At 43.6% G+C, this 18,039-nt stretch overlaps 1 protein-coding gene across 12 annotated transcripts in view; it reads left to right on the top strand.

The window, feature by feature from the left end:
* The window catches only part of IGSF5 (immunoglobulin superfamily member 5), a 74,806-nt gene that overhangs the window by 33,752 nt on the left and 23,015 nt on the right, over positions 1–18,039 (top strand). For 10 of the 12 annotated variants that reach the window (XM_082697547.1, XM_082697546.1, XM_082697551.1 and 7 more), the window contains 2 exons: positions 872–945; positions 10,325–10,376. In XM_082697547.1, coding sequence (XP_082553673.1) covers positions 872–945; positions 10,325–10,376 — 126 coding nt within the window. Of the gene's footprint in view, positions 1–871; positions 946–1,258; positions 2,450–6,549; positions 7,378–10,324; positions 10,377–18,039 lie in introns of those variants that run through there. The other 2 variants (XM_082697541.1, XM_082697542.1) reach the window with 2 other exon arrangements.

Genomic DNA, 18,039 nt, shown 5'->3' with positions numbered 1-18,039 from the left:
AAATCTGTTCCTACTGAGCTTTGGACTGTGTGCAATGTTGAAGAACAAAACCCAATTTCAAAAAGTCTTTGTAGTGCCGGAATGTCTTCCCTTTGGAGGACAGAGTCCTTGAAGGGACATCTCGGAAGGCTTGGCCACTGGGAGGCAGCAGGGATCTGGTTTGATCTGAGATCCTTCTGGAAGGTAGATGAGAGAGGGGACGAGTGTGAATGGTCTGGAGAGGGAGACCCTCACAAGTTGCCTGGCAGAACAAATTCCTTGGAGAGATGTTTCATTAATCAGTTCTTGCTGAGAGCCCCCCCACCCCTCCTGCAAATTGTTTTCACTAAGACTGGGGCCGCCCTCCCAGCCCGTTCCCCCCTCACCATGGTGGTCTCCCATGTCCATTCCGAATGGCTCACTTCAGATTCTTAAAAAGTCTACGAAGCATGACTGTGTCCTTTTATATTCTGATCACAGCTTACAAAATGTCCTGGGGGCGAATATTTATTCATTAGTGTTTTGAGCAATTAAGTAGTTTGACCAAAATCTAGGCCCAAACCAAACCTCTCTGTCTTTTTGTCCTCTTGTGTCATGTGTTTATTTTCCTTGGTCAGCATTAAAGCCACAGATTCACCTTGTCTCTGGATGAGACTAATGAGTCAGGAAGGACTGCATTGTGAGTTTTCCATGTTTTTATTTCATTAGAAGAATAAGATTTGAAAGTATATAACCTCAAGGAAACTCTGAAGACAAGTCTGTTTATGGTTAAGGATTGCTTTATGCTTGGGTTACTGTATAAAAAGCAAATGTGTTTCCTTATAAATCAGAATTGCTGGACTATTATTTGGGTTTTGTTACTTATCACTCTAAAATCACTCTTCCATTGCAGAGCTTGCTTCTCTCGCTCGAGAGTCCTCTGAATCCAGTGTTCGGGAACAACAAGGAAATAGACAACCTTATCAGGTGACTCAGATCATTTTCCAGATTTTGAGATTTTTTTTTTTGCCATTTAAAAACCGTTGCCTGGTGGTAGGTGATTATAAAATGGTGCTTATAACCTGTGCTCACTGGTTAACCCGTTAGCATGGAGGACGTACACATCTCTTGCACAAAAGTGTAGGTGGGGGCTTGTAGACCTTGGGGTATCTCTTACATGCCCACCTAGAGATGATGAGCGGGCGGTTAGATGTACAGGTCTGGAGCTCCAGGGGAGGAATGCTAGTTGTAGATACTGTTGGTTGTTTGACAAACTCTGATGGGCCCCTTCTTTCCAAAGAACATGAAGAACACAGTCACCCAGGAACCATGAGGACATGGTATGTTATTTTTCTGACACAGAGTCAGTGTTGGTTGCCACAGATGAGTGAACTGGAGCGCATACACAGAAAAAACGATTCTTCGTATCCACAGTCATGTTAGGCAAAATACGCATTTTCTGACCTGCACAAAGTCACCTTCAAATGAGAAGCACTTTGATGTGACTCTGCGATGCTGCCCCTCATAGGCATGGGTATTCTCCTCTTTAGCTTTTAGAAAAGGCAGATTTGCAGATTGGGCTCCTGAAGCAAGTGAGTTCCCGAGGTCTTGGCTGTGTTCTGCCTACAAATCGCCATCAGTCTGAAGTGCTGCTGCTGGGAATGCCTCTCAGACCCATCATTCTCTCTTGAGCTAGATATCGACTTGGGTTTCTGGACCACTCCAGGCCGTAATACTCCTCCCTGCAGTTGGGATTCAGCTCAATCCATATATCTTGCCAGTGATGTGTGCCTTCTAGGCCTTTGTGGGGGGAGGGGTGAACTTCGATTGATGCTCAGCTGTGTTTTGGGAGGACCTAAGTGATGTCACTACTGGAAAACCAGTGGTAGCCAGATGGGAAGACATATAAGGATCTATGGCACCAAAGAACATTGGCCCAAGTGACATTGTTGGGGACAAGTTCAGGCTATGTCCTTAGGCTGGTGTCAGGAAAATGGAGAGGAAAATTCCCTCCCATTAAGGCTGTTGTCTTTGACACAATGTCTTCTTCTTCTTCTTCCTCTTCCTCTTCCTCTTCTTCTTCTTCTTCTTCTTCTAACATATAATGCATTATTTGCCCCAGGAACACAGATCTGTGAATCACTGGGCTTACACATTTCACAGCACTCACCATAGCAGGCACATATGTCTTCTGATGCATCAGTCTTGCCCTGGGAGGGAAGGCTATAGAGAGACAACCGATTCTCTTCCGAGGGGCCATCTCTTGAGTAAGGGGCGGCTGGCCAAAGGGAGTGAAGGATGTTTCCTGTCAAATCTCTACAACTGGACCTGAGTGGGAGCTGTGGCTGATGGAAGGGTTTTCTTCAACTAGTACCAAGCATGGTCACCCAGGAACACATTTCCTCCAGCCTTTATTTCTGTGGCTTTTCTATGGTTACCTTTTACAGTCATGTGTGCTTCCATCAGAGAAGCTGATGTACTTATTTCTGGGGTTGGGGGCATGGGGTAAGCAGGGAGGGAGTCAGAAAGGTCATGTCAGATGATCTCCCCCTGAAGTAGAAATGAGGACAAAGGGGGAACTCCAGATGCTTTTGGATACAGGAATGGAGAATGACATTTTGGAGCTTGGAGTAGATGCTTCTTAGGCTTGAAGTGTTTTGAAAATACGCATCGAGAGAAACTTAAGAAGTTTCTGCTACTTAAATATGTAACCAGCTAAATAATCTATTGGTGGAAAAAGAACAGTGGCCCAGAGTTGCTGGGCCCTGGGGAATGGTCACGCACACTTGTGTTTCTTGAAGAGTCTGTCAGTCTTCTAGGGAAGGGTTTATCTTGGCCCAGAACATCAAGGTCCTTAAGAAACCAACAGAAGACAAAGAAGAATAGCTGTTTTTGCCTGGGCTAAAGCCCGGTGGGGGCTGCTTAAATAGCTGGGTTCTTCTGCGTAGAGTTGGGGCACTTCAGTGCAAAGACAGTTTTGAAGAGGCCCCTCTCTGATCGTGATTCTCAGGGACAGGCTTAGGCCCTGTCCGTAGGTTGTTCATTTGGAGAACGTGAACCTGAGATGTGGGTTATGCTTTTTGTGAGCACATACGGAAGGGGTAGAGCAAGACGGATGGTGGAGAAAGTGGCTGGGCTTTGGAGCTCGTGGCCCAGAGAGGACATAGTCCTGCATGTGGGCAGCTGGCCACTTGAGAGCTGCCAAGTGGCCAAGCCACTCCCTACTGAAGAGGTCAAGGTGAGCTGCGGCACCCCGGGTCCAGACCTGTAGCCGTGCCTGGTCCAGGCTGCCATGATGTCTCTGTGCAGGTGGAAGACGTCTTCCTCAGAATGTTTTCTTTTCTCTTAGCCTTTCTCCATTCTGTAGGGAGCCTTGACCCTTAATGGACCAGGAGAGGCAGCTGAGAGCTTCTTAGAGCTCCTTCATCTGTTTTTCACCCCAGCCTCTTCCTCTTGGGCCTCAGTGTGCCTCCAGCCTGTGACAGAGCCGCCAGGGCTGCTGCAGGGTCCTTCCATGCACATGGGCTCCAGTGGGGCTCCTGCCCAAGAAGCTGGCTTGCGGGAGTTTAGGACTGTTGACCCAGACTACACGATTTTGCAGAGTATCTGCACCAGCCTCGGGTCCTGCATAGCCTGTGGCTCCAGCTGAGAGATTTCCAGCTGGTAGGCAGCCTTCAGCCAAAGTTCTTCCAGCCCCAGCACCTCGGAGCTGGTAGAGGCAGATGCACGTCCGATCCGTGGAGGCGAGGTGCGTACGTCCACGACCGAGGCTCCCGTTTTGTATTAATAGGTCTCACAGTGGGGCGATCTTGGCTTTGCCAACCGCACAGCCACTGTAGAGTCTGTGCTCCCGTTCTCTCTTCATGCTGGCTTTCTCATCTGCTCAACCTGCTGGTCTTATTTTCGCTCAGCACTTTCAGATCTTAACTAACGGGTGGCCATGGACCACATGCAGTCTAGCGCAGCATTCCCGGGTGCTCATTAAAAAGTTGTTTGTTAAAGTCGAGAATGTCTTCAGTGCCTCGACTTCTGCTGTCACAGGCCAGGCGATACAAGACATGTGCATGCAGTAGACACAGTCCCTTTGCGGAGAATCACAATCTAGTCATGATAAGCAGTATTATTAGACCGATATAGATGAATACGCTACATAAAAATGCTGTGTTTTGGGTCATTGAGGAAAGGTATATAATTCCACGTCAGATTGTCACTTTGCTTGTTTGCAGTCTTGGGCACTTTTTTTTTTTTTTTTTTTCCAAGGGATTCCTGTTTAGACATGATACAAGAAAGGGAAAGCCTGAAGGGCCAGGGGTGACGTATGGGAATTATTATTTTTTAAAAATTTTTTTAAAATTTATTTTCAGCATAACAGTATTCATTATTTTTGCACCACACCCAGTGCTCTATGCAATCCATGCCCTCTCCAATACCCACCACCTGGTTCTTCCAATCTCCCACCCCCCGCCCCTTCAAACCCCTCAGATTGTTTTTCAGAGTCCATAGACATATGGGAATTATTGATACAGCTTTTATGATGCCCAGATTCTTGATCCCACCTATAGACTCCTGGCTCAGTGGACTTGGGGTGCAGCCTGAGTGTGTCTGAATTTTAAGACAACATGGAGGGATTGTCTAGGTGACCAGGTCTATGGGTAATTGACTACCTTATAACAAGATGGAAACGAGGGGCTTTTGGGCTGCAGAGACCCTGGAGCATGCATTAAGCTATAAGGGTCAGAAAGGAAAACAAGAGTGATGTTCCAAACGGATGCATACCAAAATGTGATGCTTCTCTCCACTGATGATTCCCATCCGGGCTGGACTTACCGTTCAGGATATGTAATACCAACTTTGTTTCTAGGAAGGAGTTTCTATTGGTGAAGTGCAGGAAACTCAGGTGTAACTGCCCGTGAAGCACATGAGGACAAAATTAATAAATAAAATTAGAAAGTCTCACTAACAATTACAGCTAACGGGAAGGACAAGCACCCTTTGTTTTATTTTATTTTATTTTATTTTAAATTTTTTCAATTTATTTATTTTCAGAAAAACAGTATTCATTATTTTTTACCACACCCAGTGCTCCATGCAATCCGTGCCCTCTATAATACCCACCACCTGGTACCCCAACCTCCCATACTCCGCCACTTCAAACCCCCCAGATTATTTTTCAGAGTCCATAGTCTCTCATGGTTCACCTCCCCTTCCAATTTACCCCAACTCCCTTCTCCTCTCCATCTCCCCTTGTCCTCCATGCTATTTGTTATGCTCCACAAATAAGTGAAATCATATGATAATTGACTCTCTCTGCTTGACTGATTTCACTCAGCATCATCTCTTGCAGTCCTGTCCATGTTGCTACAAAAGTTGGGTATTCATCCTTTCTGATGGAGGCATCATACTCCATAGTGTATATGGACCACATCTTTGTTTTATATGAAGTCATGGGCTTTGCAAATGTTTCCCATCCTGGTGACTAGTTAACACAAAGGGTCCTCCTTTTCCTTTCCTGTTTCCAGGGCTCAACTCCCTGTCAGTCAATTTTTCTGTTTATTTTGGGCAACAGAATGTTTCTTTCTCTCCAGAGTCTGTCAGTTTTGAACGGTGAGCGCATGGAGGTCTTGAAACGCAGATCAAGTCTTCCCCGCTAATCACCACCCTTCTGAGATAAACAGAAATACACTCTTGCTAAATTTAGAAAACAGCAATGCCTTAGCATAGAGCAACAGGGAAAACAAAAGGCAAACCACAAATGCAAAAATGTCAAGCCTATTCACAGCAGAAGGCCAGTTCTTAGAGCAGGGTGGTGAGGTGGCTCCCCCAGCTTCCTGTTCTCCCCGCAGGACTGGGAGTCGCTCAGTGAAGCCCCAGAGCCAGAGTGATTCTATCCTCAAGACTTAATAACATTCCATTGCGACATAAATAATGCATGGTGCCCCGTTACATTATTTAGGATGTGCAAGGCAGCTGCAGTGCCCTGGAATCTGAGCTGACAGTCTCAGAACTGGCAGGAAAACATAGCGCATGCTTTGCACTAGGGTAGTACTGCTGGGCAAGCACTGGCCCGTCTGGAGGAGTGTGCGGAGTGCCTGCAGACACATTTCCCAAGGGGAATGGCAAAGACCACGTTTCTGAGAGGAGGCAGCTGCATGGCCTCCCAGGGAGAGAGCAGGCTGACCTGTACAGACAGTTCAATTTTGCTCCTCGCCTTTAGAATGAAAGTCTGTTTTTAAAGAAGGTTGGAAATATTTTATATTTTCATGCCGATTAGAATTTCCTTAGGAAGATTGAAAAAAAGAAAAAAAAAAAAAAGACAACAAACCAGAAGAGTGCATCTTTCCTGTCATTTGTCTTCATACAAACAAATTCTGGATTCTTTGAACTGCATTACTCGTTAGGCCCTGAGCTTGGACACCTCTGGAGCGTGTGGTTATTGAAATAAGGCAAGAAAGGAAGGGTGTGTGTTGACATCTTTGGTTCCTCTCTGGGCCCTCATGCGTCTTCTTATCTGATGAGTGGAGCTGTCGGCTCAAATTTTCCTTTTATGTCGCTCTCCACTGATAAAACCCACCCTCCTCCCTTTGTCCCCAGGGACCTGACCACCGGTCGCCGGGACCCGCAGGTCGTCCACAGGTTTCCTTCATCATGACCAGTCCCAAGACTGTCAGGAATGCAACTCTGGTCTAGCCAAGATGTCCCTCAGGTTCCATTTTGCCCGTGGCTGATGCCCTGCCTCACGCCGACACGGTTTCGACTTCCTCTCTGTCCGGAGGCTGGGCTCCCACTTCACTAGCGTTTCGGGGACAGAGCGAGACTGGAGTGATCAGAATGGACACTTCGTGTGGGGAGAAAGAGTCCATTTCCTCACCTTCCAGGGTAAAATTTGGCTTTTGAAATGTTTCAAGATTTTCATGAATTCCACCAAGTTTCTAAGTAAAGCTGCAAATTCATCATCTTAATTTACTTGTCACTCGACACTCCTTCTTGCCAATCCCATCAATGGCGGATAAACCTCTATCTTACCACGACTTTTAAAAAATATTTTTGTTCTGTTATGTCCTATGAAGACAATATTTATGTGTGTTTAGCACGTGGGGCATTACTGTATATTATCTGTGAAAAAGGAGCATATGCATTAGGATCAATCAGAAATGTAAGATTTCCTGGAAAATCAGAACTTATAGATTAAGAATAAGATTAAATTCAAAGCCAATGGGCATACTATGAAATATCTCATTATTGGTTATTTATGTGAAGTCATTCACTTTTATCTGCTCCTTATCAGGCTGCTCTCATGTCGTCCGATGAGTTAGATGTGGATTATGATTTGTGGGGGACGTACCTTACATGCTACAAATGCCGTGAAAAAGCTGGAAATGGGTAACATGTTCTTTAATAAATAAAAGAGAAAACACCAAAGAATGTTATTGCCTTTCTGAGTTCTGAACTATTCAGGTGGTGGCTGAAGGAATCATGACATTTAGGAGACGTCTATTAAAAAAAAAAATCACATTCTTCAATTTCTTTCATGAGTGTTCTGTAGTTCCTCGAGTACAGTTCCTTTACCTCTTTGGTTAGGTTTATCCCCAGGTATCTTATGGTTCTTGGTGCTATAGTAAACGGAATTGATTCTCTAATTTCCCTTTCTGTATTTTCATTGTTAGTGTATAAGAAAGCCACTGATTTCTGTACATTGACTTTGTATCCTGCCACGTTGTTGAATTGCTGTATGAGTTTTAGTAGTTTGGGGGTGGAGTCTTTTGGGTTTTCCATATAAAGAATCATGTCATCTGTGAAGAGAGAGAGTTTGACTTCTTCATTACCAATTTGGATACCTTTAATTTCTCTTTGTTGTCTGATTGCTGTTGCTAGGACTTCTAATACTATGTTGAACAAGAGTGGTGAGAGTGGGCATCCTTGTCGTGTTCCTGATCTCAAAGGGAAGGCTGCAAGCTTTTTCCCATTGAGGATGATATTTGCTGTGGGTCTTTTATAGATAGACTTTATGAAGTTCAGGAATGTTCCCTCTATCCCTATACTTTGAAGCGTTTTAATCAGGAACGGATGCTGGATTTTGTCAAGTGCTTTTTCTGAAAAAATGTTCATCATCACTAGCCATCAGGGAGATTCAAATTAAAACTCATTGAGATACCATCTCACACCAGTTAGAATGGCCAAAATTAGAAAGACAGGAAACAACATGTGTTGGAGAGGATGTGGAGAAAGGGGAACCCTCTTACACTATTGATGGGAATGCAAGTTGGTGCAGCCACTTTGGAAAACAGTGTGGAGATTCCTCAAGAAATTAAAAATAGAGCTTCCCTATGACCCTGTGATTGCACTACTGGGTATTTACCCCAAAGATACAGATGGAGTGAAAAGAAGGGCCATCTGTACCCCAATGTTTATAGCAGCAATGGCCACGGTCATCAAACTGTGGAAAGAACCAAGATGCCCTTCAAAGGACGAATGGATAAGGAAGATGTGGTCCATATACACTATGGAGTATGATGCCTCCATCAGAAAGGATGAATACCCAACTTTTGTAGCAACATGGATGAGCCTGGAAGAGATTATGCTGAGTGAAATAAGTCAAGCAGAGAGAGTCAATTATCATATGGTTTCACTTATTTGTGGAGCATAACAAATAGCATGGAGGACAAGGGGTGTTAGAGAGGAGAAGGGAATTGGGGGACATTGGAAGGGGAGGTGAACCATGAGAGACTATGGACTCTGAAAAACAATCTGAGGGTTTTGAAGGGGTGGGGGGTGGGAGGTTGGGGGAACCAGGTGGTGGGTATTAGAGAGGGCACGGATTGCATGGAGCACTGGGTGTGGTGCAAAAACAATGAATACTGTTATGCTCAAAAGAAATTAAAAAAAAATTTTCTAATGGCACCACAAAGAGTAATAAAATGGATTTGATATAACAAAAATAAAATTCGTTTTAAAAAAAAAGAGATGCAGTCTGTTCTACTCCTTGAAAAAAAATCACATTTTCATATTAGTCTTTGATTATTGTACATCTATCCCATAGAAGTTAATATGAATGTTGCTATAAAGAATAAAATTGCTGCCTTTTCCAGATATATATTTTTTCATGTGAATGTTGTCAGTGAATTTCCTGCCCACCCGTCTCTTCATGTTTACCCCAGAGGCAGGGCTGTTATTTGGCAGAGAGCTGAGCCAGTTGGTACAGATTTCTTTGATGGTTAGTAATTAGCAACTGCTCAGTAATTAACAACATACCCAACCTTGGTACTGCTAACATGGAATGTGACTTTTACAATGTGTTAAGGTTTTAGTGCTGCCTTAGAATTAGGCAGTAGCGATGACAGTCGCTAGTATGTGCTGAGTGCCGAACATATGTTAAGCCTGGGGAGGAAAGGTGGGGCGACTCACTGGGACCCCCATGCCCCACCAGCTTTCCCTGCACTGTCTCCATTGTGCAAACACCAGCTGCTCCCAGGCTCCTTCTGCAGTAAAATAATAGACATACTTCTTCCTATAGAATCAATGCATGTTTATTATTAAAAAAGTAAAAATACAGTGTTAAGAAATGATTTTAAAATCACCCCCAATTCTATTGTTCAGAAGCAGGTGTTACCAGGTAAGATTATATCTGCTCACACACACATATGTTCACATGGTTACACACACATACATATTTTGTGGAATTTGGACCATCGTAAACCTTACTTCATAGCTCGCTCTTCTCACTTGACACTATTCTGAGGATTATTTCTGTTAATAAATACTTGCCTACAACATTTTACTTCATTTGCTGAAGTAAATGTGAATATCTTCCTGAAGTGTAAGTCCAGAAAAGTACACGAACTGTCGGTGTGTAGTTTGGTTACTGTTCACAATGCATATGGGGCTCGAGTGGGGACATGCAGAACGGGAGCGCCCTAGCACCCCAACCTCCCCATGTCCCTCAAACCACTGTCTGCCCCTTCCTCAAAGGTAACCTTTCTCAAAGTTTCCTTAAAATGTGTTACGATCTTAGTGATTCTTCAGAGTAAAAGTTGTCAATTCCTCATGGTGATGTTTCTCCTCATTTAACACTCTGCTTGCGAATCCACTCAGTGGTCGGCAGACCTACATACCACCATGATTAATAAAATATTTTTATGATCTTGAATCACATTCTGCCTCTACCCTGAGTCCCCTCGTGTGAATCAACCACTAATTCCAGGGCTGGTTGCTGGCACACACATTGGGCTGCGTCAGGTGTTCATTCTGATTCACTGGCGCTCATACATTTTCTGTTCTGAGGGGCTGGTTCTCTTGCTGTATGGGTTGTCATATATTTTGAGGATCACCACTACTTAGAGGATCCTGAAAAAAATGTCATCTCTTCCAGGACTGTGTCCCTACAGGGAGGGAATTGGCTGCCTATTTCCTTGGAAGTAGAGGTAAAATGCAAAATGTTTTTTTAAAAATTTTTATTTAATTTTTTAAAATTTCTTTTCAGTGTTCCAGTATTCATTGTTTATGCACCACACCCAGTGCTCCATGCAATACATGCCCTCCACAACACCCACCACCAGGCTCACCCAATCCCCCACCCCCTGCCCCTCCAAAACCCTCAGATTGTTATTTTATTTTATTTATTTATTTGACAGACAGATATCCCAAGCAGGCAGAGAGGCAGGCAGAGAGAGAGAGAGAGAGAAGAAGTAGTCTCCCTGCTGAGGAGAGAGCCCGATGCAGGACTCGATCCCTGGACCCTGAGATCATGAACTGAGCCGAAGGAAGAGGCTTAACCCACTGAGCCACCCAGGCGCCCGCTCAGATTGTTTTTTCAGAGACCACAGTCTCTCATGGTTCATTTCTCCCTCCAAATTTCCCTCAGCTCCCTTCTTCTCTCCATCTCCCCACGTCCTCTGTGTTATTTGTTATGCTCTACAAATAAGCAAAACCATATGATAATTCACTCTCTCTGCTTGACTTATTTCACTCAGCATCATCTCTTCCAGGCCCATCCATGTTGATACAAAAGTTGGGTATTCATCCTTTCTGATGGAGGCATCATACTCTATAGTGTACAAGGACCACATCTTCCTCATCTATTAGTCTGTTGAAGGACATCTTGGTGCTTTACAGTTTGGTGACTGTGGCCATTGTTGCTATGCACAGTGGGGTACAGATGGTCCTTCTTTTCACTCCATCTGTATCTTTGGGGTAAATACCCATTAGTGCAGTTGCAGAGTTATAGGGAAGCTGGGGAAGCAGGCTCCCTGCTGAGCAGAGAGTCCAATGCGAGGCTTGATCCCAGGACCCTGAGATCATGACCAGAGCCAAAGGCAGAGGCCTAACCCACTGAGCCACCCAGGTGCTCCTCTATTTTTATTTCTTAAGGAATCTTCACACTGTTTTCCAAAGTGGCTGCACCAACTTGCATTCCCACCAATAGTGTAAGAAGGTTCTCCTTTCTCCACGTTCTCTCCAACACATGTTGTTTACTGTCTTGTTAATTTTGTTCATTATAACTGGTGTAAAGTGGTTTTGGTTTTAATCTTCCTGATGACTTGTGATGATGAACATTTTTTCATGTGTCTGACAGCCATTTGTATGTCTTTATTGGAGAAGTAAGTGTCTGTTCATGTCTTCTACCCATTTTTTTTTTTTTTGACATGTTTATCTGTTTTGTGTGTGTCGAGTTTGAGGAGTTCTTTTTTTTTTTTTTTAAAGATTTTATTTATTTATTTGACAGATAGATCACAAGTAGGCAGAGAGGCAGGCAGAGAGAGAAAGGGAAGCAGGCTCCCTGCTGAGCAGAGAGCCCGATGCGGGGCTTGATCCCATGACCTGAGCCAAAAGCAGAGGCTTTAACCCGCTGAGCCACCCAGGTGCCCCAAGGAGTACTTTCTAGATCCTGGATATCAGCCCTTTGTATTGTCATTTGTGAATATCCTCTTTCATTCTGTGGGTTGCCTCTTTGTTTTGTTGACTGTTTCCTTTGCTGTGCAGAAGTTTTTGATTTTGATGAAGTCCCCCAAATTCATTTTTGCTTTTGTTTCCTTTGTCTTTGGAAACATATCTTGAAAGATGTTGCTGTGGCTGATGTTGAAGAGATTACTGCCTATGTTTTCCTCTAGCATTCTGATGGATTCCTGCCTCACATTGAGGTATTTCATCCATTTTGAGTTGATCTTTGTATATGGTGTAAGATAATGGATGAATTTCATTATTCTATACATAGGTGTCCAATTTTCTCAGCACCATTTATTGAAAAGACTTTTTTCCACTGTATATTTTTTCCTGCTTTGTCAAAGATTATTTGACCATAGAGTTGAGGGTCCATATCTGGGCTCTCTACTCTGTTCCACTGTTCTATGTATCTGTTTTTCTGCCAGTACCATGCTGTCTTGGTGTTCCAGCTTTGTAGTAAAGCTTGAAATCAGGCAACGTTATGCCCTCAGTTTTTTCTTTTTCAACATTTCCTTAGAAATTTGGGGTCTCTTCTGATTCCACACAAATTTTAGGATTGTTTGTTCCAGTTCTTTGAAAAATGTTGGTGAAATTTTGATCAGAATGGCATTGAAAGTATAGATTGCTCTAGGCACTAATTCAAAAGAAAAGAGAGAAGACCCAAATTAATAACATTATGAATGAAAAGGGAGAGATCACAACACCAAGGAAATAGAAACAATAATCAGAAATTATTATGAACAGTTATATGCCAATAAGTTAAGCAACCTAGATGAAATGGATGCTTTCCTGGAAAACTATAAACATCCAAAACTGAAACAGGAAGAAATTGACAATCTGAATGGACCAATATCTAGTAATGAGATTGAAGCAGTTATCAAAAACTTCCCAAAAAACAAGAGCCCAGGGCCTGACAGATTCCCTGAGGAACTCTACCAAACTTTCAAAGAAGAAAAATACTTATTCTTCTGAAACTGTTTCAAAAAATTGAAGCAGAAGGAAAACTTCCAGACTCTTTATGAGGCCAGCATTACCCTGATCCCCAAACCAGGCAAAGATCCCATCAAAAAGGAGAATTTCAGACCAATGCCCCTGATAAATATGGATGCTAAGATTCCCAACAAGATCCTAACTAATAGGATCCAATAGTACATTAAAAAGAGTAGCCACCATGACCAGGTGGGATTTATCCCTGGGTTGCATGTGTGGTTCAACATTCGCAAATCAATCAATGTGATAGAACAAATCAATAAGGGAAGAGAGAAGAACCACATGGTTTTCTCAATTGATGTAGAAAAAGCATTTGACAAAATCCAGCATCCATTCCTGATTAAAACACTTCAAAGTTCCTCAAAATGTTGAAAATAGAACTGCCCTATGACCCAGCAATTGCACTATTGGGTATTTACCCTAAAGATACAAATGTAGTGATCCAAAGGGGCACATGCACCCGAATGTTTATAGCAGCAATGTCCACAATAGCCAAACTATGGAAAGAACCTAGATGTCCATCAACAGATGAATGGATCAAGAAGATGTGGTATATATACACAATGGAATACTATGCAGCCATCAAAAGAAATAAAATCTTGCCATTTGCAACAACATGGATGGAACTAGAGCATATCATGCTTAGCAAAATAAGTCAAGCAGAGAAAGACAACTATCATATGATCTCCCTGATATGAGGAAGAGGTGATGCAACATGGAGGCTTAAGTGGGTAGGAGAAGAATAAATGAAACAAGATGGGATTGGGAGGGAGACAAACCATAAGTGACTCTTAATCTCACAAAACAAACTGAGGGTTGCTGGGGGGAGGGGGTTTGGGAGAAGGGGGTGGGATTATGGACATTTGGGAGGGTATGTGCTTTGGTGAGTGCTGTGAAGTGTGTAAACCTGGTGATTCACAGACCTGTACCCCTGGGGATAAAAATATATGTTTATAAAAAATAAAAAAAATTAAAAAAACAAACAAACAAAAACCACTTCAAAGTCTAGGGATAGAGGGAACATTCCTAAACTTCATTAAATCGATCTATGAAAAACCCACAGCAAATATCATCCTCAATGGGAAAAAGCTGACAGCCTTCCCTTTGAGATCAGGGGCATGACAAAGATGCCGTCTCACCACTCTTGTTCAACACGGTACTAAAAGTCCTAGCAACAGCAATCAGACAACAAAGAGAAATAAAAAATGGCAACATGGATGGAACTAGAGCGTATCATGCTTAGCGAAATAAGTCAAGCAGAGAAAGACAACTATCATATGATCTCCCTGATATGAGGAAGTGGTGATGCAACATGGGGGCTTAAGTGGGTAGGAGAAGAATAAATGAAACAAGATGGGATTGGGAGGGAGACAAACCATAAGTGACTCTTAATCTCACAAAACAAACTGAGGGTTGCTGGGGGGAGGGGGTTTGGGAGAAGAGGGTGGGATTATGGACATTGGGGAGGGTATGTGCTTTGGTGAGTGCTGTGAAGTGTGTAAACCTGGTGATTCACAGACCTGTACCCCTGGGGATAAAAATATATGTTTATAAAAAATAAAAAATTAAAAAAACAAACAAACAAACAAAAAAACAAACTGAGGGTTGCTGGGGGGAGGGGGTTTGGGAGAAGGGGGTGGGATTATGGACATTGGGGAGGGTATGTGCTTTGGTGAGTGCTGTGAAGTGTGTAAACCTGGTGATTCACAGACCTGTACCCCTGGGGATAAAAATATATGTTTATAAAAAAATAAAAAATTAATTAAAATGGAAAAAAAAAGAGAAATAAAAAGTATTCAAATTGGCAATGAAGAAGTCAAACTCTCTCTCTTCGAAGATGAAATGATCTTTACATGGAAAACCCAAAAGACTTCACCCCCAAACTACTAGAACTCATTCAGCAATTCAGCAATGTGGCAGGATACAAAATCAATGTACAGAAATCAGTTGCTTTTTTGTACATTAACAATGAAAATACAGAAAGGGGAATTAGAGAACAGATTCCATTTACTATAGCACCAAGAACCATAAAATACCTGAGAATAAACCTAACCAAAAAGGATCTGTACTCGAGAAACTACAGAACACTCATGAAAGAAATTGAAGAAGACCCAAGAAGATGGAAGACCATTCCATGCTCATGGATTGGAAGAATACACATTGTTAAAATGCAAAATGTTTAAAACCCATGATTATTGCTGTATTATTTTCCCAAGGTACTTTTATGGGCAAAAACATTGCTAATTCACCTGGTTAACGATGAGACCCTTGCTTATCCTAACTTCTTTACTCTGTGCCAGTGTGGGTCTCTCTCCCAGCACCATCCTTGAGTGGATAAAGTCAAGCAGAAAGGTAAGGGCATCGTGAGACCCTTTGGGCAGAGCTGGTCAATGAGCAAACTCCATACTCTTCACTTCATGATTTGCTCTCCTTAAACCACCACAGCTCCCCGATCCAGAAACAAGGCAAATGTCATGTCAGTTATGCCTTTGGTAACCTTTGCAGAAGCTAGCATTCTGTAGGCGTTCAGTAAATACTGAGATCAAACAGGTCAATATTGAGAAAGACCGTATATCGAAGTGTAACGAATATTCACCATCTGCCTGCTGTAAGAATTGTATTTCTGTGGTGATTCTAGGAGACAGTAGGAGTTGCATGTAGAATGTCATTGAACTTTAAGTTTTGAACTCTGCAGAACAATGCCAAAGCAATTTCATGGAAATGTCTCCAACTCAGGACTTCCTTTCAGTAGCTTATTGCAGATTAAGATTTCTCAGCCAGTTTTTATTGCACAAGATGTGGCAAGTTATTTGAACAGAATTATCCATAGCTGTGTTGTCCAATGCCTTTGCACATGAGGTTGTTTGCATTTAAATTATTTGAAAGGAAATAAAATGTAAGATCCATTTTCTGGGTCCCACAAGCCACACGTCAAGTGCTCAGTAGTCACGTGTGGCTAGTGGCCACCAGCTGGGCAGTGCAGATGGAAGATTTCGCTGCTGCAGAAAATTCTACAGGACAGTGTTGACCTAGAGTTAGCTGCTTGGAAATGACCTTGATGTGTCAAGGATGGGCTTTTTTACATACACACAGTCAATTGGTGTTTTCTGTCTGTGTACTTGCCAGTTTCTATTTAGGAACCCTGTAACCCCCAAGGAAGCTCTCCACTGAAAATGGTATTTTGCTGGTCTGGTAAATTCATCTCTTCCTTCCTCATTCCAGAGAGCTGAAGCAGGCTCAGGGGTATGCAGTGAGAGGGATCAGTCACAGCAAAATGTCATGGCCAAGGGTGTTCCTCAGAAAGGCAGATGGGACTGCTGCTAAGGAGTGGCTGTGAGGTGCAAGTGTCCTTAAACCAGTATCTCTCACAGGTGTGTGTCATAAAAGCCTCACTGTGGAAACCACACCTGTCCATCCTTCCAGGCATCTTTGACCTTGCTTGGTTCCTCTGTCAGATTCCAGGCCTGCCCCCTGAACTCAGGGGCATTCCACAGCTTACTTGGAGTAGGACGTAAGTAGTAACATCAACACACAGAAGATAATTGGAGACCTCAGATAGAGATGTTTTCTTTGTTCTATGTGACCCTGACCTTGGAAACCATTAGAGGCATTAAAGTTGTCTTGCCTGATCCTGGGAGTTTGATGACCAAAAGCATGAATGGATGCTGCCAAACATATAGAAGACACTGTGTCCACAACCAAGCCTTGCCGTGGGAGTGCTCCCGTTGTCGTTGGGGAAGAGTGCTCCATCTTATGTGAAGTCCTCCCCGTGGAGCACCTGAGATCTCGCAGCAGAGATGAGAAGGGTGTGGGAGGACAGTAAAGAAGGGCTTGGAGAGCAGCAGGATAGGACAGAGGGTGGAGCAGGCCTGAGGAGCTGTTATCATCCTCAGAGCTGACGGGCCAGGGAGAGGTGTCTAGACTGGGATGGAGAGGCCCTTAGGTGAAGGGACGCTGCCAAGTCCTGGATGCCTGGCAGTGGGGAGGAAGGTACCAAGACCCTTCTCCTCACGCTCCTGCTCATATCTCCCGTTGGCCAAGCACTACCAGAACCAGAGATCCATGGGGCCCTCTGATGTTGTCCATACAGGACAGAGAAGGGCAGAAAATGGATGTGGACAGCAGGCAGGCAGAAGGTGTCCAGCCTAGAGGATCTGGAAACATTTGGGAAACGGAAATCAAGGAAGGGAGAATGTGTTTGTAAACTCATTGGGAAAGATGTGTGGTTGAGTAGCGTTCCACTCTTTCCTTCCCTTAGGGATGAATCCATTGACCAAAAGAGGACACCATTTGGGAAAAAGGAATTTGAAACACTGAACTTGAGTAGGTCATGGCTTTGGTGACACATCAGCAGACAAAAGAGTGGATGGCAGACCCATGAAGTCTCTTCTGGCACTTGCTTTTGTCAAGATGTTTTCTCTCTCTCTCTCTCTCTCTCTCTCTCTCTGTGTGTGTGTGTCTCTCTCTCTCTCTCTCACACACACACACACACACACACACACCTGCCCCATCCTCACCTGACACGGCCCAGCTGCCGGGACCAAAACTGCTCCTAGGTTGAGTGTGTGCAGATGTCCCTGGTCCCTGCTGCACGGGGAGGGAGCTATGCTCGTCTGCAGATGGCAAATATTTAACTCTCACCTAGTTCAGCCTGTAAATCATGCTATGGGCTACGGCCTTGGGTGAGACACCGTCTCCAGCATTTCTGAAACAGGTGCTCTGACGTCTCCCTGGACCTGGGTGACATGCAGAGCTGGAGGTGGCAGGCCGGGTCTTGGGCTGTGAACCACCCATTTGCCGTCCCTCCTTTGTTGGCAGAGGCATGTTATTTCTTGCAACACAATGCGATTTGGAACCCACAGACTGACGAGAAGATTTATGAGACTTACTGCCCTGCCAATGGCTTCGGACTGAGAGATTCGTGACCAGCATGTAATCCTACTGGGCTGACAGAGCAGATAATGAGGGATTCCAGTAAAGTCTGTGGGGGAAATATGGTGGAGAATATAGTGATGATTGTTCTGTTCAGAAACCTTAAGAATCTATGCTATTTTACAGCATAACTTAATTTGAGAACAATTGGTAATATTATGCCTCAATTTCATGGCTCATAAAGTCTGAGGTAGTTCAAATAATAGCAAATTATTGTCTAAA

Source organism: Mustela nivalis (genome assembly GCF_964662115.1).
Source record: "Mustela nivalis genome assembly, chromosome: 1".
In the NCBI taxonomy this organism is placed as follows: Eukaryota; Metazoa; Chordata; class Mammalia; order Carnivora; family Mustelidae; genus Mustela; species Mustela nivalis.
This window is presented reverse-complemented; position numbering and strand designations above follow the sequence as displayed.